Below are 20,556 nucleotides of genomic sequence, written 5' to 3'. Positions count from 1 at the left end.
GAGCTGGAGCACCAGCACTGAGCAGAAACCAACCTGCTGTAAAGAGGTGACCCAAATTAGGGGATTTTAGGGAGCTGCTTAAATCCTCTTTACTTGCCCGAGTGTTCTCGTTGTTTATTTTATTAATAATCCTTTTTTTGCAGACGTTGCCCCTCTTCCTCACCCTGTCTCAGTGGGGTGACAATATCCCAATGCAAGGGGCTGTTTCCACTCTGCAACCAGAAAGTCCCAAGGCCTTTCCATTGCTTTGTTCCCAGAAATCACAAAGCCAGTGAGGAATGCAGCCAGACAGAGTGCATCCATGTGCACCAAAGGCTGACCACAAATGACAAGCACGGGACAAATGCCTGTCCCCTGGTCTTGTCCTTCTCCCTGAGCGATGCTGGATCCACAGGGAATGTGCCAAAAATCTGGAGGGAGAATGATGCTGCTGGAGCTGCATGGAAGGCACTGGATCTTAGGCACTGCTGAGGATGCTCTGACTCCTTGCAGCAGCTTTTCCTTCTCCCCTTTCCTCGGGGCCCCCAGGGCCACGTGCCCTTCCTCGGCTGCTAATGGCTTCAAGATGTGGGAAGCTGGTCCGGGAGGAAAATTCAGTCCCTGTCACCAGTGCCTGGGAATGTGCAGTGAATAAGCAGCTTTGCAAGTCAAAGAAACCTGGGAGTGATTTTTTTTTTTTTTTAACTGAACTTAACAAGTTCTTTCTTCCCAGTTGGGAAAGACTTCAGACTGGATTATTTCAGTCACAACGAGCCCTGGTTCCCCAGATTCCAGTCCTTTCAGGTCTGTGGTGGGGGAAATGCTCATGCCCTCAATCTGGTTTGGTCCCAAATGTCTTCATGCAAGGCCAGCGCTGCGGCAGGTTTGGAATGCCCAGAAACTCCATCTTTTCCTTCCCGTGCCAGACAAAAAGAAGGTCAATATTTTTGCTAAGGAAATGCAGGTTTTGTCGTGGAATCCCTGAGGGACCTGGGGGGGGCCTCAGCCTGAGGAAAAGGAGGCTCAGGGAGGACCTTCTCGCTCTCTACAAGTCATTGAATCATGGAGTGGTTGGGGTTGGAACAAGGACACCTTCCACTATCCCAGATTGCTCCAAGCCCCATCCAGCCTGGCCTTGGACACTAATGGGGTTGGGGCAGAGCAGATTTGATCCAGGTGGGACTCGGGCTCTGCTCACAGTTAACAAGCAACAGGTGAAGAGGAAACGTCCTCCAGCTGTGCCGGCGCAGATTTAGGTTGGACACCGGGAAAAAAAAATCCTTTGCCCAAAGGGCTCTCCATTCCTGGCACAGGCTGGACTCCCCATCCCTGGGGGGGGGGGGGGGGGGAATTAAGCAGACGCGTAGATGTGGCACTTGGTGGCACGGCTGGGGCAGCGCCGGGGGCGCGGTTTGAGCCCCGCAGCGCCGGTGCCGCCGGTGCCTCCCCCGCGGGGCCCCGCTGGAGGCGGGACGGGACGGGGACGGGATGGGATGGGACGGGGCGGGGCGGCGGCGCTGGCGGCCCCCGGGAGCGGCGGAGCGGAGCCGGTCCCGCTGCCCGGCCCGGGGCCGCTGGCGGAGCGCTCCTGGTGCCGCTCCCGGTGGCACTGACGGAGCGGTCCCGGTCGCGGTCCCGGTGGCACTGACGGAGCGGTGGCAGTGACGGAGCGGTGCTGGTGGCACTGACGGAGCGGTGGCAGTGACGGAGCGGTGCTGGTGGCACTGACGGAGCGGTGGCGGTGGCGGTGGCGGCGGGCGATGGGTACCGGGCGCTGGGCTTTGCTCTGGGCGCTGCTGGCGGCCCTGCGCCCGCCCCGCGGAGGGGCCGGTGAGTCCGAGAGGGATCCCGGCGGCGTAGGGGGGGCACGAGGGCATCCCGAGGGGATCTCGGGACGCCGGCCTCGGGATGGGGGACGGGTCTTTAAATGCGGGACGCGGGAGAGCTTTTGCCGCGGGTGCTTCTCCGGGCGCTCAACCCCGCGGCCGGGCTGTGCCGTGGGCACCGCGGATCCCGGCACGGCTGGACCCCGGGGAGAAGCTCCGCGGGGGTTTCCCTGCGGGTTTCTGGCGGCGCCGCAAAACAGAGCGTGTCTGGCTGTCCTGGGAGAACAGGGTCTGGCTGTCCTGGGAGAACAGGGTCTGGCTGTCCTGGGAGAACAGGGTTAGGCTGTCCTGGCACACGGGGTCTGGCTGTCCTGGCACACGGGGTCTGGCTGTCCTGGCACACGGGGTCTGGCTGTCCTGGCACACGGGGTCTGGCTGTCCTGGGAGAACAGGGTTAGGCTGTCTTGGTTCACTGGGTCTGGCAGTCCCAGGGCACAGGGTCTGGCTGTCCTGCCACACAAGGTCTGGCAGTGCCAGGGCACAAGGTCTGGCTGTCCCGGCACACAGATTTTGAATGTCCTGGGGCATATGGTTTGGCTGGTTCTGGAACAGAGGGTCTGGCTGTCCTGGGAGAACACAATCTGGCTGTCCTGATTTACTGAGTCTGGCTGTCCTGGCACACGGGGTCTGGCAGTCCCAGGACGTGGGTTTTGAATGTCCTGGGCCATATGGTTTGGCTGCTCCTGGAACAGTGTGTCTGGCTGTCCTGGTTTACTGGGTCTGGCTGTCCCAGGACTCAAGGTCTGACTGTTGTGGAACACAGGGTCTGGCTGTCCTGGCATACTGGGCGCACAGGGTCTGGCTGTCCTGGGATGCAGGATTTGGCCATCCTGGCACACGGGGTTTGGTTGTTCTGGGACACAGCTCTGCCTCTGCAGTGTGGTCCTGTCCTAGCACTTTGCTGCCTGCTGGGGACACCACGACAGTGAGGGACCACAAACTGTGACAGATCAATCAGGGATTTATCCCATTAGCCATGAGCCAGCTGCGTAGCAGTGCTGGGAGAAATCATCGGGAATCACCCCGGGTTGTGGTCCTTTGCAGTGCTGGCAGTTTGGTGGCTTTTCAGCTCCACGTGCAGAAAGAAATGTGGAGATAAAGCAGTTTTTGGACTTCCAAAGTCCTGTGATCAGGGCTGCCTGACATCTGGGAGCTGCTGGGGGTCCACAGCCCCCGGTCAGGGATGCTGGGGGGTCCCAGAGTAGCTGTGCAGATGGAATTTGGCAGGGAAGGCAGGAATGCGAGTGTTTGCTTTGGGCAGGGGGGAGTTAAAGCCCTGACTCTGTCACAGCAGGAGCCTGCAGAGGGGAGGGGGAACTCAGCAGTGGATGTAACCAGGAATCCTGGGCTGGTTTATACAACAGGTGTTTGAATCCTGAGGGTCTCTTTGGATTCCAGGGGGAAGTTCACTTCTTATAGTCACAGGATCGTTTGGCTTGGAAAAGATCATTAAGATCACAGAGTCATTAATCTGACACTGCCAGGTCTGCCACAGCTCCCAGGGGATGGGGAGCAGGAAACCCCACAGGCAGGGGTTCCTCATTCTTTCTGCTCAACAAGTGCCTGAGCAGAAAGCTGTGCCAGCAGGTGAACTACTTCCAGCAGCGGGAATTCCAGGGCTAGGGATGCAGCCAGCTTTTTGGCAGACTTGGATGCAGCAGAAGACCTTGCTGTGTCAGTCCCGGGGTGTGCAGCTCCCTGCTTGTTGCTTCTGATCCGTAATGAAGTACCCTGCCAGATTTTCCTGCTACAACTCTGTTCTCCAGGGCAGTAACGGAGAAAGGCACGTGGGGCCTTCTGGGCTGGGCAGAAAGAGGTGTCTCTGTTGGCCCTTGAGTTCTGTTGTGATCCCAGGTGTTCTGAGAGCAGCGCTGCACTTGCAGGGGGTTGGATTTCCACGCCAGCTTTTCCCTCAGGCCAGGCTGTGGTTGGGACAGGAGCTGCTCCTGCACCCACGCAGGCACGCCGGGCTTGCAGCTCCCTGGCTTTAGCCTGGCACTCTGGAGCCAGCCTAACTGCTCTGGATGCAGGGAAGGGCTGCCCTGCCACACAGGGCAGAGATGCCATGATATCCACATCCCAAACTTCTGCGGGTGGGAGGGATACCCACAAGGACAGCGCTGGATACGAGAAATTCCTGTTGTTACATGAGTCAGAGGGGAAAGTATTTCATTCCTGGGCTGGCAAACACCTCTTCCCGCTTAATTAGTGTAAAAAACAAGGCTGAGATCCTCTGCCTTTGCTTGAAGCAGCCCAGGGAAGCAGAAATCACCCCAGGGCACACATACATGTACTCCCAGGCCAGGGGTCCGAGCTGGGGGAGCTGCTCCGGCCAGAGCCGGAACGCTCCAAATGGAGCATGAAAACAGCACTTTGAGGTTGGATTGTGCCAGGCAGAGAGAGCAGCTCCAGCCTGAGTGACCTCCGGGAAGAGCAGGGGAGGGAAGGGAATTCGGGGTCGCTCCCTTGTTTGCTTTTGGCAGATCCCTTGGGAGCTGCCGGGGCGGGATGGGGGGGGGGGGGTTTGTTGCAGAGCACGTCCCTGGAAGTCCCGCTGGGTTTTGCAGCAGTCACATGGCCTTTGTTTGTGTTGGGATGTGAGGCTTAGGAAGCAGGTTGGAAAAGCCTCGGGTCTTTTTGTTTCTTTCTGCGAGGGAAGCCCATTGTGTGGTAGGGGAGCCAGGGAGAGCCTCCCCCTTCCCCTCTGCACCACCGGACCCCGCAGGGCTTAAAAAACCCTCCCCTGCTTTCTGTCCTCACGTTTTAACCACTTCTTGAGGGTTAAAACCAGTGATTTAGCAAAGGGAGATATATCCAGCCTGAAAATTCGGTTGTGTTTCTTGGCTCCAGGGAAAACACACCAGGCTCGTGCCCCATTACTCACAACAGCGGTGACGTAGCTTTAAAAACTTGCTGTTTGATGTCTGAGGTCCTAAAACCTGCCCCAAACCAAACTCAGCCCGAGCTCAGGTTCAAATAAAAGGGTTGTGCTTTCTTTCTCTTTTTTTTAAACTGTGAATAGTTGTTTGTTTTGTTTTGTTTTGTTTGTTTTTAACTTGGAAGAGGGAAATTAATTTAGTTGAGATTCCTGTCTGGCACAATGCCTTTGCTTGCTGAAAGGGAGACTTAGCACTCGGCCTGGGATTGCTGATGGCTGTGAAAGCCTTGGGAAGCTCAGAAATGGTCCAGTAAAATCACCCACACGTGGTGTATCCTCTGGATTTCATCTCTATAAAAACATACATTTTTTGGGGAGGGAATTCCTTTGTATGGAGCTGCTTTTCACTATGGCCGTGACTGGGTGGGAAGTGCTGGGAGGGAGGGGGAAAACACCATTATAGGACTGTTTTATGATTTGTAGGTGGGGGCATGGAGCTGGTAAATAGCATTCCCTTGGGAAAAAATGTGGGAAAAGACTCTAGAAAAGCAGCACTAAACAGCAGCTGGCTCCTACACACTGTCTGAAGGCATTTCTTTGTCTGACTGCGGCTATTTTCCCAGGAAAGGCAGTTGAGTGGAGGCACTTAACTTAGCAAAAGTTGACTCAGAGCATGTCCCGCTCTTGGAGCAGCTCCCCTGTCCTGGGAAGAGAATGGCATCACCAGCAGAGCCTAAAATCAGTGAAATTCCTGTCGGGAGCTCTTCCTCTGCCCCAGCTGAAAACGCTTGAGATGAGGCCCTGAAAGGGGCTTGCTGGTGTAAAGTCCCAAATTCCTGCTGCCCAGGGATCCTTTTATACTCCAGTCCCAGGGGTGCAGTGCAGCAGGAATAGCTCCTGCCTCTGCCCTGCCCCCAAAAGACGTAGCTGAGTGTTTTCTTTAGCTTTGAAAATGGCTTTTTTGGAGGTGCTGCTTGTGCGTGGTCAGCCCTGGGACAACCCCCTGCTCCACGTTTCCTCCCTGGGGCTCCTGGGAGAGGTCTGAGAGGTGTTGTATTTTTGGAAACGAACTGCTCTTAGTTGTTCTTGGAAGGCCCTCAGCAGGGTTTTGGAGGGGGGGGACTTGCTGCCTGGCGGTGACAAACCCAAGGTCTTCTCTTCAGCAGACGGTGCTGACCAGACTCCAGGTGCGAGGCTGGACCTGTTGGCAGATTCCCACCGCCCGGAGCACGGCGTGGCCACCGTTGGCCACTGGCCACGCCGGAGCCCCGGGGAGGAGCCCCCCAGCAGCTCCCCGGGACAGCTGAGGTTCAACCCCACGGTGCGACACATCGTAATCAACGAGCACAGGGACGTCACCTTTAACTGCTCCATCAAAGTGCCCCAGGCGCTGCTCCGGCCGGACGCCCCCGGCATTTCCCTGTGGAAGGACGGCAGGGAGCTGCACGCGCTGGACCGCATCGCCAGCAGCCACTTCGAGATTCCCGACGAGGAGGAGGTGTCCATGACCTCCACCTTCAGGTGAGCGCTGCTGTCCGTCCCGGGCGGGAAGGAGAGATGCCTGATGAGGGACTGCCACATGACTAGCAGGGGTTTGGGACTGGGATTAGGGTTCCCAAAGCCTGGCTTTGCAAGCCCAGGTTATCCCGGTGTGTGCCGTGGGGTGGTTGGTGCTGGATAGAACCCATCCCCGGGCTGGAGCGTTGCCGTGGCCTCCAGAGCCCCGACGTGCTTTCCGTTCCCTCCGGCAGCATCCTGGCGGCCCAGCGCTCGGATAACGGCTCCTACGTCTGCAAACTCAACATCTCCGGCACGGAGGTGGTGTCGGATCCCATCCTGGTGCAGCTGGAAGGTGAGCAGGAGGGGAGGGAGACGCGGAGCGGCGTCCCCGGGGGCCGCGAGCCGGGAGCTGTTCTCCAGGGACGGGGAATCCCGGTGGGGAATTGGCCTGTGCCTTTGGCACTGAGAGTCGCTTCCCTGGCCAGGCCTCCCGCACTTCATCCGGCAGCCGGAGAGGCTGAACGTGAGCAGGGGCAGCCCGTTCAACCTGACGTGCCAGGCCGTGGGGCCGCCGGAGCCGGTGCAGATCTTCTGGTTCCGCAACAACGTCCGCCTCAACGAGCAGCCCCTCGTCTCCCCGTCCGTGCTGACCGTGCCAGGTGAGCCCAGCTGGGTGGTGCCACCTCTGGGTGGCGGCAGGAAGGAAGGGCAGGGTGGGAAGGTGCCCCGTGTCGCCTCAGAGCCGGTCCCGCTGGCCTCGTGCTCCTGTTATAGGGATATAGGGTGTATGTGTTCCTGTCGCAGCCCTGGGCACCACTCTTAAATCAGAGTTGGAAGGGACCCACAAGGACCACTGAGGCCAACTCTCAAGTGAATGGCCCAGGAAACCCCATCCAAGCCCCTCTGGCTGCTGCCAGAAATTTCTTCCTTGGAAAAGGCAGATGCTCAAATGGCCCTTCCCTGAGCAAGAAGTAGATTTTTTCCTTCAGTGTGTGGCTGTGTTGACAAGAAACTGCTGCTCTCATGGGCTGCTTGACTGGTGGTCCCCTTTCCATGTCTCTGGAAGAGCTTGGGGTGGTCCCAGCAGTGTGTCTCCATTCCAGCCGGTGGAGCACAGGGAGAAAAATCCTTCGTGTCCTGTAAAACCCTCCGTGCAGAGGCAAAAGAGAGGGGATTTTTTACCTTTGCTTGTGAGGAGAAGGCCATTAGTTAATTAACAGCCAGGCTATAACTGACTGGTCTTGGCATCCAAAGGTGGCCTTTAAAGGGCAGTGAAAGCAGGAAGAAGTGACTCATTCCTCTTGGATGTCCTTGCATCCGGCTGGCACTTGCTCGGTTGGGTCACTGGAACAGTTCTGCTCCCGGCCCAGGAGCACTGGGATGAGCCAGCACTCATGGCACGTCCATGGCAGCAGCAACCAGGAGGCACCTCCAGTAAACCCTTGGCAAAAGAGCCAGAAATGCTGAGCCCAGGGGGAAGCCAGCAGCCATCCCTCCCCCCTCCCCCCGTTCCCCGGGTATTTCCAGGGGTCCTTGTCCGTGATCAGCTGGAGATTTGAGCAATCTTTGACAAGCAATCAGTCATCCGACCCAGCCCGGGGGCTCTTCTGCTTTCTGCCTTTCCCCTTTTGAGGGCAGAGCACGTTGTTCCCCGGGGAGGTTGTGCAAGGGGCCCGGTAGGGACGCACCGTGCCGGGCCCCGCTCTGGCGGCACACGCGTGTTCCCGGCGTGGGATGGGGCTGAGTGGGGCCGTGGGGTCACCCCCGGGCACGAGTGCCACACGTGTGAATGACAGGCCTTTTGTGCTGCTCAGGGTGGTGAAGTCTAAGGGAGGAAGGCGGGAGGGTTCTGGTGGGATTGGGTGCGTGTCCAGTGCACAGGGACGTGTTTCCTCCCTGCAGGAATCGATGAGACGACGCTGTTCAGCTGCGAGGCCCACAACAGCAAAGGGCTCACGGCGTCCAGCCCCGGCCAGGTCAACGTCAAAGGTCAGGCCACGGGACCCTCCCTTTCCCTGCTAAACCCGTGTGTCCAAGCAGGAGCTCTCCACACTTCCAAGCACTCACCCCGCACAAGCTGAGGGGAGATCCCATTTAGGACTCCCAGACTTATTTTTTTTTCCCTGTTTTAATCCTGTGTTTAAAGCGGGATCTGCATCCGTTCCATCATCCCGGGCTCGGGGAGGAAGCACCAAAGGGCACATTTGAAAGCAGAACTGTCAGCCCTGGGTTTAGGAAGGGCTGTATCACCCTTTTCCTTCCTTCACGAACGCTCACAATTTTCCACAGGAAATGGTGGAAATTGCTGACATTCCTAACAGGAGCCACTCCGGCAACACGAGGAAGGTGTTCCCCAAATATGTCATTGCCTCTAAGCAACCCGGAGCGCTCACAAATATAGAACACGCTCAAAATAGTCCTGAAAATGACCTTTTTTTGTGCTTCCCTGTCCGGTGGTCCGGCCCATCCGCAGGACTCCGATGGGGGACGACGCAGCAGCCGGAGCCAGGGCTGTGCCTGGGGGTCATTCCTGAACCCCAGGAGCTGCCAGGGAAAACCAGCACGTCCTCCAGCTGAGTGTCCTTGGTTTCTCCCTGCAGGAATCCCATCTGCACCCACCAGCGTGCGTGTCCTCAACAGGACAGCCCACGGCATCGGGATCTCCTGGGAGCCGGGCTTTGATGCCTTCTCTGCCTTCAACAGCTGCAGGGTCCAGGTAAATATCCAGGATTCCCCCCGTCCCTCAGCCCCCCTCACATGGATGCTCTGAGGCAGGTGGGAGTCGGTGGTGTTTGGCACGAACTGCACGGATTTCCTGGAATCCTGGGATGGTTTGGGTTGGAAGGGACCTTAAAGATCACCTTGTGATGCCCACGTCCCATGGGCAGGGACATCTTGCTCCCAGCCCCATCCAACCTGGCCTTGGACACTTCCAGGGATGAGGCAGCCACAGCTCCTCTGGGCAACCTGTGCCAGGGCCTCCCCACCCTCACAGCCAAGGATTCCTTCCCAATATCCCATCTAGCCCTGCCCTCTGTCAGTGGGAAGCCATTCCCCCTTGTCCCCTCACTCTCTGCCCTTTTCCAAAGCCCCTCCCCAGCTCTCTTGGAGTCCCTTTCCTCATGGGCAAGACAGTCAGGTTGTCATTTTCATGGAGAGACTCCCAGAAATGCTCCAAGGAACTTTTTGGGAAGCCTGGAGTTGCTGCAACCACTTGCTTGTCCTGGTCAAACACTTCCCAAACCAGCAGTGTTCCCAGTGGGGTTTGGAGAGAGGCAGGTTTCCCTCAGCTCCCCACTCCTTACAAACACTGGGAAGGAGCTGAGGGGTTGCCTGCCTCCTGGACAAGTCAGGGAATGCCACTTCCATGCCCTGCAGACCTTTTCCACCTGCTCTCCGTGGCTGGTTTCCCAGTTCAAGCCCATTTGCTCTCACAGATATGGTTTTTATCCTGGATAGTCTCCACTCCAGCTGAGGTGACACGTGGCTGGAGGAGGTGTTTGAAGGCAGGTAAAAGTGAAAGCAGTTCCAGGGAGGGAAGGTACCAGAGCTAATATTAGCATGGTAGCCGCTGCTGCCTTCCAGCTGGAGCTTGGGAAGCGGGGTGGAGAGCCAAGGAATTTCCTCTGACACAACATTCACGGGCTGTCAGTAGGAAACAGCCTCTGAAACTGGAAAACAAGAGCTGATTTCTGGCAAAAAGACACAGCCGTGACTCAGCCCTTTTCACTCCTGTCCCCTTTGATAATCCCACCGCCCGAGTGACTCACTCTCAGCTGTCCCACCGGCCGAGCTCCAGCGCTTTCAGTTTGCAAACATCCTGATTTTCTTTTAAAAAAAAGAAAAAAAAAAAGGCACGGATCTGATGGACTCTCTCCAGAAGATGAGCTGAGGATGGAGCTGGATGCTCAGGACAAGAGCTGGGCCCGGCGGTGCTTTTGGGGACACATCGTGTGTGTTCCCTGGTCACTGACAGCTTGGGGACCTCCTCACGGGCTCTGCCCATGGAGGTGGCATTCCCTGACTTCTCCAGGAGACCCCTCAGCTCCTTCCCAGTGTTTGTAAGGAGTGTGGAGCCGAGGGAATCTTGCCCCTCTAAACTCCAGTGGAAAAGCTGCTTGGCTGGGAAGTGTTTGACCAGGACAAGCAAGTGGCTGCAGCAACTCCAGGCTTGCAAAGAGCAACTTGGAGCATTTCTGGGCATCTCTCCGTGGAAAGACACGACAACCTGAGGCTGAAGGCTGTTCCCTTTCATTTTGGCTGGAAAACACTGATGCTGAGACCCTCCTGGAATACCCAGGGGGGTGCTCTTGCTGCTTGAGCACAAGGGTAGGTCTCCTGCCATCCCAACACCTGGATGGAGGCTTTTGAGAGGACTGCAGGACCTTCTGCACGTGGGGCACACTGAAGCACATCCTGTGGGTTGGGTTGTCTTCCGAGTGAACTGTCTCACGCTCACTGGTGTTCCTTGTTCTTGCTCTTTCCTCTTTCCTCCCACCATCCCACTCAGGTGGTGCTTCCCACGAAGAGGCGCGTCCTGGAGAGCTTGCAGGGGCTGTGTGGGCAATTCCATGGGGGCTCCACATCCAGCCCTTTGGAGAGAGGGCAATTTACCTTCCTGCAAAAAGCAGGACTTGTTTTTGGGATGTTGAATTCATCCATGCTGCCAAATGTAATGATGGAGCCTGACTAAGCTTGGGATTAATCCCATGGCATCCAATGGCACTAAATCCTGTTTTCCAGTGATGTGTTGCACAGAAAAAGGACTTTATTTTGTTTATTTGGTGTGTGCTGCCCGGTCATTTTATTTAGGGTTCCTTTTGCTCCCTCCCTCCTCCTCCCCAACATCTCTTCCACGTCCCTGCTGCAGGGGTGCCTTCTCCACACATGTTGGATCCCTCTTCCTGGGTCCCATCAGGACCTGCCATCAGCTCTCCAGCGTGCAGGAACACAGCCCTGATGGGAGGCAGGGCTCCGGATCCTGTTTTCCCACGTAAAATTCCTGCTTCCCTGCAGGGATTGTCGCTGACTAATCCCTGTTTGTGGGCCGATTGTTCCAATTAAGGTGGAGGAAGCCGTTCCACGAGGCAACGTCTCCCTTCTGCTCTTCAGCACGTCGGTGCCCCCCCACGGGTACCACATCCAGCAGCTGGAGCCCATGGAGAGCTACAACATCCGCGTTTCCTGCAGGAACGAGGTCGGCTGGTCGGCGTTCGGCCCCTGGGTATCCGCCAGCACCACCGAGGGAGGTAGGAAACCGGGAGTGGAGACCGGGAAGGGTTTCCCTGCCCTGGGAAAAGCAGCTGTGCTTCGTGCAGGGCTCCCTGGATGAGATGCTGCTCCAGAGTCGTGGTGGCTCACAGGGCTGGGAAAGGAAATTTCCCCATCGGCCATCATGGGCTGAAGGAAATACCATGGGACTTCTGGTCAGCTCCTGGCTGATTTTCTATCAGACTCTTCACCCATCCCCTCACCTCCTTTCCCTCCGATCCCTGCAGCTCCGACCACGCCGCCACTGAACGTCACGGTGTCCTTCAACGAATCCAGCTCCTCCCTGGAGATCCGGTGGGTGAAGCCACCCCTGGGGAGGATCCACGGGGAGCTGCAGGGATACCATGTCCGGTACAGGTGGCAGAGCTCCAAGGGGATGGTGAGTCACTGGGGAAACGGGGAAGAAGGGCTGAAGCCTAAGGAAAAAAAAAACCCAGCAGGGATGTCCAGATCGGTCCTGGTGCTTCCGTATATTCCTTTGGAGCCTGTTTGTGCTGCCTCGTGCTTCCCTCTGGATTTCTGCCATGCAAACCATCCCTCTCGTGTGTTTGTGTAACTCACGGCCCTGCGGTCAATCCGAAGGCGCACGGGAGAGGGTATTCCCTGGATTTTGAGTTGCTCCTTGCTCAGGTGGGATTTATCCCGTGCATTAGCTCCTCTGCAAACTCACAGCACAGAGTTCCAGAGCTCGAGGAACGCTTCGGGCCAAAGCCCTGGCTGTGAGTGCGTGAAATCATCCGGCAACCCCTTGCCTGCCTTTTCCAGGATTCGGGAAGCAGCCTGCAGGAATTTTCTAGGGCGAGGTTGGCCTGGCCTCTGTGGGCACAAGAGCCTCAATCCAGGCTCTGCCAGAGGGCAGGAACCTCTGGATAATGTGTCCAGCTGTCGCCTCTGCCCTGTGGTTTGGGCTTGTGGCAGCCTGAACCCGGCGTGGAAACTGTGACTCACCCCCTAATTTTGTAGGATGCTGCATTTTCTGTTCTCCTTTTGCTCCTCTGGAAAAAAAAAAAAAAAAAGAAAAGCCCATATAGATGCAGCCTGAATAAAGCCAGGGAAACAATATCCTGATCTTGTGACCAGCAGGGGAAAAAAAAAACCTGCTGACGGCTTTGTCGTCTGCCCAGCACAAGGGCCAAACCCTGCCCTTGCCCTTTAAGCCCTGGGAGACTGTTTTTTGTTGTTGTTGTTGTTATTTTTTCATCCATTTCCCCACTCAAGTGCTTATGGAGGGAAATTTTCTCCAGTTCTCAGTTTTAACAGGAGCCTGAGTCACGAGAGTGACGTGCTTTATGTGCAGTGGAGCTTTGAACTCCTCAGAAAGTTCCTCCGAAGGCTGGACTCGATGATCTCTGATGTCATTTCCAACTCTTATTTCGCAGAATCATTTTCACCAAGTCTCCGAGTTTTGGCCCTGGACAGGCTAAATATGGAGTGCCCCAAAATAACCACGAGTTTTGCAGGATAAAGTCATGGGGGAGCCGGATCTCTGTGTCACAGGGCCACCTGCAGGTCTCTCCACAACCAGGAAAACTCAAAAAAGTCGGTTTATTTTGCTCTTAAACCGGCAGCTCTTGTTTGAGCCAAGGCTGCTGCATCTGGGACGTGAAGGAATTCCTCAACCACCACAAAACTCCTAAAAAACCCCATCAGATTTGGCAGGTCTGCCCTGCTTTGTGCTCACTGTCTGTGACATCAGCAGGGTCTGTCCTCAGCTGACACAGCAGAGCCCTCTGGGACAGGGAAGGATCCCGGGGCGTTTTTAGGCTGCTGGTAGGGAAAGGATCTCATGTGGATGCTGGAGGAAGGCAGGAATGTGGGAATGGGGGCGACAGCAGGTCCCAGCTCCCACCACTGCCCAGTGATGCAGAAACGCTCATGGAGCTGGGGTGTTTCACATCCATTCCCGTGGCTTTTGTGGGACTGGGAACAGAAACTGGCTCCCTGTGAGCAGCTCTGATTCCCTTCTCCTCACCCCCTGATGCCCCTTGTCTCCTGATTCCCTCCTTGTCTCCCACAGATCCCCCTTGGCTCCATTCCCTCCTCCTTGCTCACCAATCCCCCTCGTCTCCTGACTCCCTCCTGCTCTCCCACTGATCCCTCTTGGCTCCTGCTTTTTTGTGGGATGTCCATGAAGGAGCCGGGCTCTGCTGGGCACAGCCTGCCAGATGTTTTGATTGCAGCTGGGCAGCTGTTTTGCAGCTGGAAATCGGCAGAGAGCAGCAGCAGGCAGCAGCACTTTTCTGAGCTGAAAACAACCAGGAAGCAGCAGGGAATTTGCAGGGAAAGACTCCCGTGTTTTTTCCCAAGACCTGTGCTATGGGACACGACGCCAGGCAGTGTCCTGCTTTAAGGAAGCAGTCCTTAAAACTGGAAATATAATTAGCTGAACACAAAAACCACAGGCAGAAAATACCTGCCCTAAGACATGCTTCATGTGGGCGGAGCGCTCGGATAATCCCACCAGGAGCGTGCAGGAGGTGCCGAGGCTCACGGGGCTGCAGTGGCCACAGGGAGGACTGAGGGTCACAATCCTTGCAGGATCCCTCTCCTGCCTCTTTCCTGGCTCAGGCTGCCGGTGCTGCTGCTGCTGTTAAGAAGCAAAGAGGGCCAAAACCACGAGGATTTGAACGGGAAACGCTGCCCGGCTCCTTTCCCGATCCCATCCGGCCCTTGCACACAGGGCCATTCTTCTCCCTAAATAGCCCAGCGCTGCGTTTCCTCCGGGCTGGGAAAGCAAAGCCAATTCCAAAGGTTGCCAGGGGGACAGTTCTCAGCGAATGCCCGGGTCTCCCTGCGTTCCCCAGCCCAGGGTGTTCTCCCTGTCCCGTCCCCAGCAGGACGTCTCTGCCGAGGTGCGGCTGAACTCCAGCGTGGCCGTGCTGCCCGTGGTGGCCACCAATGCCACCTGCTCCGTCCGCGTGGCCGCCGTCACCAAGGGAGGGGTGGGACCCTTCAGCGTTCCCGTGGACATCTTCATCCCCGGCACCGGTAAGGAGATGCCCGTCCCTGCCCCGGGGGAGCAGGGTGGGATGATGGGAAGCACCCAGGGCGTGCTTCCCGTGCCCGGCCAAGCCCTTTGCCATCCCTCCATCCTCATTTGGACACTTCCCCTGCCAGCCAAGGAGCAGGGACTGTCATTTGGGAGCAGGAGATCTTGCTCTCCACGTGCAGCCTCGCTCCTCATTCCCTCTCCTCCCACGTAACCCTTCTCTGGGCTCGGCTCCAGCCCCTGGGAATTCCTTCCCTGAGCCCTGGGTGCTGCAGGCTGACTGTCCCACCGACTCCATTAACAGGATGTTTTCTTAGGATTAATAACCTCAGCCCCATCTTTGACTCCAGCCTCTGGGAACGCCGACTCCTTTGTCGTGGCCCTGGGCTTTATCTGCGGGACCGTCGCTGTCGGGCTCATCCTCTGCTTGTCCGTGGTCATCCAGAAACGATGTGTGGAAACAAAATATGGGTAAGGGGAGGGAGAACCGGGCGGGTCCCGGGTGGGTGGGTGGCCAGCAGATTTGGGGACAAGGTCTCTTTCTCCAGGACTGGTGGTGTTGCCGCAAGTGGCATTTTTTGTGGTGAGGGACCAAGTGTATTTTTGCTACAGTGATGGTATTTCCTTCCCTTCCTTGCCCAGCACTTCACCTTTCGCTCACTATTCCTATTTCTAGAGGGAAGTGCAACTTGGTGTGGGGGTTGTTTTGACATGGAGGTGAGAGGGCAGAGATGTGTTCTCTGTGACCTGAGGGAATGACTGGAGCTGTGTCCGGGGAGGTTTAGGTTGGATCTCAGGAAGAAGTTCCTCCCCCAGAGGGTGGTTGGCACTGACCAGGCTCCCCGGGGCAGTGGGCACGGCCCCAAGGCTGCCAGAGCTCCAGGAGGGTTTGGACAACACTCTCAGGGACAGAGTAGGATTGCTGTGTCCTGGGGTGTCCTGGGCAGGGCCAGAAGCTGGACATGATGATCCCTGTGGGTCCCTTCCAACCCAGGGTATTCCATGATTCTATAATATCCTGTGGCCTGGAGAAACCCCTCCTGCCTCATCCCACGCTCCGGTTCCATGGCCCAGTGTTGTTTAAATAACACAGACAAAGGGCTGTGTTCCCCTACAATAAGCCAACACTACTCACTCATCCTTGTGACTTCCCAAGTGGCATTAACTGCCCCGTGCTCCCAGTTTGGAAACTGGTAGTGTGTAAGGATCCCTTTCTGGACTGGTGTAGTTTTGTCACTCTTTCCCTGCTCCAACCCTGGAGCATCCTGCCCTGTTTTTGCTCCCCAGAGCTGGACCTCAGCAGGGCCCTGTAGCAGAGGGGCTGTGCAGTGTCTCCAGCAGCATTCCTTCCGGCACAGACTGCTCCTGGAGCAGGAAATGAGTATCCTATTTCCTCCCCAAAACCTCTGTGACTCACTCCTTGACACCCGGGCCTCGTTTATTTTGCCGGGACATTGCAGGCGATGGAGCTGGTCCAGCCAAGGGGAAATGAAAAACGGGCATTTCCTCCTTCCCTATGGATCCCACGGGTAGCCAATTCCTTCATCCAAGCAGCCACACGCGTCCCAGCAAGGTGTGTTTCTGTCCCACCAGGAATGCTTTCAGCGGGAACGACTTGGAGCTGGCGGTGAGCTACACGGCCAAGAAGTCCTACTGCCGGAGAGCCGTGGAGCTCACGTGTAAGGGTGACTTGTTATCCCTCTGCAAGGAGGTTCAGGGGGTTGGGGCAGTGGGTTGGAGGTGACTGAGCTGCTGTTCCCCTCTCCTGCAGTGGGAAGCCTGGGAGTCAGCAGGGAACTCCAGCAGAAGCTGCAGGATGTGGTCGTGGACAGAAACGCCCTGAGCCTGGGGAAGGTCCTGGGAGAGGGTGAGTGGAGAGCTGGGAGTGGACATATGGGATATGGGGCTGCTGCTCTTCCCTACATCACCCCCAGCTCCAGGGGATATGGGGAGATGGTGGGACAAGGCAACCAAGTGCCCTGGGTTCACAGAATCACGGAATCCTGGAGTGGTTTGGGTTGGATGGGACCTTAAAACTCATCTTGTTCCAAATTCCTGCCACAGGCAGAAAACCTTCCATGAGCCCAGGTTGTTCTCCTTGTGTTCACTGATAAGGAACAAGCCTTCCCCAGGCTTTTTTGGGGATGAGGTCTCCATCTTTTCAGGGACACAGCAGTGTCCTGAAAGGTGGTGCTTTGGGCTGTGGATAGAGGGATTTCTTCTTTCCCCCGGCACAGGGGAGTTCGGATCAGTGATGGAGGGACGGCTCAGCCAGCCCGAAGGTGTCCCACAGAAGGTGGCTGTGAAGACCATGAAGTGTAAGTAATTCCCAGTCCTCCCAGGCCTGTGTTTATCCCACTGGATGCTGGCATTCCCACTACCTCTCTCAGGAAGAGCATCCTGGCACCAATTTGTGGCCCCTCTGCCACAGCTCCTGGTGCCATCAGGAAGGGACATTCCTATCGGACATCCAAGGATGGTGGAGCCATCCTGGTGATCCCTTTCCCATGCAGGAACTGTGCTGTGAGGGGAGATGGCAGCAGCAATGCTCAGTGTTAAACCTCCTTCTTTTTCTCTGCTTCCCAGTGGATAACTTTTCCCAGAGGGAGATAGAGGAGTTCCTCAGTGAAGCAGCATGCATGAAGGACTTTGACCATCCCAATGTCATCAAGCTCCTGGGTATGGAACGTCACTCCCTGCCCTCCAGCTGGGATTTGGGCTGGGGAGCCTGGCCTGGATCCTGCACGGATCCATGGGAGACTGTGGTGCCTTTTCCAAGCTGTCTGTGTTTTTCCCAGGAGTGTGCATCGAGCTGAGCTCTCAGCAGATCCCCAAGCCCATGGTGATCCTGCCATTCATGAAATATGGGGACCTGCACAGCTTCCTGCTCCGCTCCCGGCTGGAGATGGCCCCCCAGGTAGGGAGCACCCGGAGCAGAGGAGCAAGGTGGGATCGGGGTGGGAAAGGAACCCCCCTCCACAGCTCCTGCAGGCTCGTGGTTCAGGGAATGGCCTGATCTGGGGGATAAATGTCTGGAATGTCAGCTGGCAGCCCCGGACAGGGAAGCCTTTTGGATCAACCCCCACGTGCTTCCCAAAGGCCTCACGCTACCTAATCCCCACCTTCCCTTCCCAGTTTGTGCCCCTGCAGACGCTGGTGAAGTTCATGGTGGACATTGCCCTGGGGATGGAGTATCTGAGCAGCAGGAACTTCCTGCACAGGGACCTGGCGGCTCGGAACTGCATGTGAGTTTGTTTCCCTGGGAACGCCGGCGGGAAACCCGGGGGATTTACGGCCCGGCTCGGCTCCCTCCCGTACAACCTCCCTCGCTCTCGGGAGGCAGAGCTCAGCCTCGGGTTCGTGCTCTGGGATGGAGCTTTCCGTGGTTTCCCCCGGCAGGTTGCGGGATGACATGACGGTGTGCGTGGCAGACTTTGGCTTGTCCAAGAAGATCTACAGCGGGGATTACTACCGGCAGGGCCGGATAGCCAAGATGCCGGTGAAGTGGATCGCCATCGAGTCCCTGGCCGACCGCGTCTACACCACCAAGAGCGACGTGGTAGGTGGAGGAAAAGCTGGGAACCAAATCCTGTGCTCCAGCTGTTGTCGTTCCCTGGAAGTGCCAGAGGAGCAGGAGGCTGTGGGTGACCTTTCCCTGCCGGCCCGGCCTCCTGCCGTGGGTTTGTCCCCACGGCCGCTCGCCCCTGCCACGCCAGCGCTTGTTATTCCCGGTTTTTGGGAGGGTGACAGCTCTGCCTGTTGTGCCTGGCACGCCGGGCAGTGACCTTTGCCCATGAAAAGGGTCATTCATTCCCCCCCGGAGTGTCCTTTCAGCGCTGTCCTTTCCCTTTGTCCCCGCAGTGGGCCTTTGGCGTCACGATGTGGGAGATCGCGACGCGCGGGATGACGCCCTACCCGGGGGTGCAGAACCACGAGATCTACGAGTTCCTCTTCCACGGGCAGCGCCTCAAGAAGCCCGAGGATTGCTCGGACGAGCTGTGAGTACCGGAACCCCGCTCCTGGGCTCCACCGCGTTCTGGATATGAAAGTATCCCAGGAATGAGCTCAGTCTCCCAAGTTTTGATGTGCCTAAGGGAAGCCACATCCTGTGTCACCCTCCCTGTGTCACCCAGGGAGGGAAGAGCAGCTGAACTCCAGGCAAAAATCCCAACAGGTGTCCCCCAGGGAGAAGTGATGGTTTGTTTTGCACAGACGTGCTGAGGTCACCAGGAGCAGTCAGGGATGAGATTTTTTTAGTGCTTTATTTCTTTATTTTTTTTGGTTAAGACAGTTTTAGCCAGAAGGTCCTTCCTGGCTGGTGATGCTCCTCTGTGCCCCACAAAACTTCCCTCTAGGGCCCTTCATGGCCTCAAATCCACAAATCTGGAAACCTCGAACCTGGATTTCTGAGCAGCTCAGCAAAGGCTTTTTTCCCCGAGTTTCCTTCCTGAGTTTTCTCTGGTGCCACTAGAGCTGAAAATGTTTAATCTCCTCGTGGCTAAGAATCCAAACCGGATAAACTGAGTTGTGCAACGTTTCCTAAAAGGCTCCTCTTCCAGTGCCTGTTCCTGAAGGAAGCAGCAAAGGAACCTTTTTAGATCCTGCCTGCCTGAGGCTGGGGAGGCAGCGTGTGCCCAGCTGGGACCTGCTGGGAGCTCCCAGTGCTCCCTGACATCCAGCCTGGGAGCAGGCACCTGCCAAGAGAGGGACTGGGCACCCCTGACGCAGAACTGGGATGTTCCCAGGGAACAGATCCCAGGGCTGTGCTGGGAGAGACTTGTAACACTTCTGACAGCAGCTTGGGCTGATCAATCCCTGCCCTTTGGAAACAGCCCGAGCAGAGGGAGTTGTTTTCGCTTTGTTTTCATGGAAAGCTCGAGGCTTGCCCAGTTTGGAGGGAAGCTGGGAATTAACCCCATATGTCCCTTATCCAGAGAAATACAGGCTGCCAGAGAAGCTGTGGCTGCCCCATCCCTGGGAGTGTTCAAGGCCAGGTTGGGCAGGGCTTGGAGCAACCTGGGATAGGGCAAGGTGTGCCTGCCCATGGCAGGGGGTGGAACTGGATGGGCCTTAAGGTCCCTTCCAGCCCAAACCAGTCTGGGGTTCTGGGATCCTCTGAGATAACCATGCTCCTCTCCCATTTCCAGGTACGAAGTCATGTCTGCGTGCTGGAGAGCCGACCCTGCCACCCGCCCCACCTTCTCCCAGCTCAAGGTCCACCTGGAGAAGCTGCTGGAGAACCTGCCCAGCTCCAAGGGCTCGGGGGAGGCCATCTACATCAATACCAGCCTACCCGAGCAGAGCCCGGACTCCACCCAGGATTCGGGCTTCCCGCAGGTGGACTCGGACTTGGACGCCGGGGAGGTGTCGGAGCCCGGCTCTCCCGGCGCGGAGGCGGCGCTGGTGGCCGTGGATGTGCATCCCGGAGAGCCGTGGGGGACGAGGTACGTGGTGGAGGAGCAGCTGGGCGGCCCGGCCGAGGATCCCTATGTCCCGCTGCTGCCCGGGGCCGGCTCGGAGCCAGGGAGCCGCTGGAGCCAGGCCAGCGGGCCGGCTCTGCCGGCACCGGAGCCGCCGCGGGCCGAGAGCCGCGGGGAGGACTCGGAAGTGCCCCCGGGAAAGGTGTGAGCGGGCACCAGGACAAGGACACAGAGGGTGTATTTTAATAAATGGTCGTCTCTTTTACTTGTTATCTCCTGCACGGTTTTCCTGGCGGAGTCCAGCCCTTCCCGGGAGCTCCTTCCTTGGGCTGAAGTACCGACGGTTTGGAATCGACGCTGTAATTATTTTTCCGTTTGTTTTTCTTTCCCAGAAGGACCAGAGCAGGGTGGGACAAGCTGTGCCGAGGGGCTGGAGTGCCCCACACTCTGAGGGGGCAGCGAGCCTTGCAGGGCTTGGTGTTTTCCCACTTTTCCACCGTGCGTTGAGGATTTTGGGATGGGCAGCCCTATGGATGGTCTGGGCTCTCACTATAGAACCTGCTGGGGGACTTCATGCTGCCAGAAATCATGGAAAATGGCAGCAGGAACCCCAACAGGAGCAGTGTGTGCTTC

At 57.2% G+C, this 20,556-nt stretch overlaps 1 protein-coding gene across 4 annotated transcripts; it reads left to right on the top strand.

The window, feature by feature from the left end:
* Nucleotides 1–1,500: 1,500 nt before the first annotated feature.
* On the top strand, nucleotides 1,501–20,188 carry MERTK (MER proto-oncogene, tyrosine kinase). Of its 4 annotated transcripts, none has more exons than XM_032683866.1 (19): nucleotides 1,501–1,809; nucleotides 5,910–6,264; nucleotides 6,495–6,595; nucleotides 6,729–6,902; nucleotides 8,146–8,232; nucleotides 8,844–8,959; nucleotides 11,309–11,492; nucleotides 11,742–11,893; nucleotides 14,352–14,502; nucleotides 14,854–14,974; nucleotides 16,097–16,182; nucleotides 16,275–16,370; nucleotides 16,741–16,821; nucleotides 17,090–17,182; nucleotides 17,302–17,420; nucleotides 17,639–17,748; nucleotides 17,903–18,062; nucleotides 18,365–18,501; nucleotides 19,651–20,188. In XM_032683866.1, the coding sequence occupies exons 1-19, from the start codon at nucleotides 1,740–1,742 to the stop codon at nucleotides 20,129–20,131; spliced, it is 2,874 nt and encodes a 957-aa protein (XP_032539757.1). In that variant the 5' UTR covers nucleotides 1,501–1,739; the 3' UTR covers nucleotides 20,132–20,188. The 4 variants fall into 4 exon arrangements, with proteins under 4 accessions (XP_032539757.1, XP_032539755.1, XP_032539756.1 ...); XM_032683864.1 differs by having other exon boundaries at nucleotides 14,821–14,974; XM_032683865.1 differs by having other exon boundaries at nucleotides 14,349–14,502.
* Nucleotides 20,189–20,556: the final 368 nt, after the last annotated feature.

This window comes from Chiroxiphia lanceolata, chromosome 3 (assembly GCF_009829145.1).
Source record: "Chiroxiphia lanceolata isolate bChiLan1 chromosome 3, bChiLan1.pri, whole genome shotgun sequence".
NCBI classification, from domain to species: Eukaryota; Metazoa; Chordata; class Aves; order Passeriformes; family Pipridae; genus Chiroxiphia; species Chiroxiphia lanceolata.
The sequence above is the reverse complement of the archived record's forward strand: the minus strand, read 5'-3'. Positions and strand labels throughout refer to the sequence as shown.

What these genes read in the sequence shown, in the direction of transcription:
- MERTK (XM_032683863.1), top strand. Translation starts at nt 1,740, where the DNA reads ATGGGTACCGGGCGCTGGGCTTTGCTCTGGGCGCTGCTGGCGGCCCTG. An exon ending in GGCTGTGAAGACCATGAAGT is followed by an intron (nt 16,822 to 17,089) that starts GTAAGTAATTCC and finishes TCTGCTTCCCAG; the next exon opens with TGGATAACTTTTCCCAGAGG. An exon ending in GAGGATTGCTCGGACGAGCT is followed by an intron (nt 18,502 to 19,650) that starts GTGAGTACCGGA and finishes TCCCATTTCCAG; the next exon opens with GTACGAAGTCATGTCTGCGT.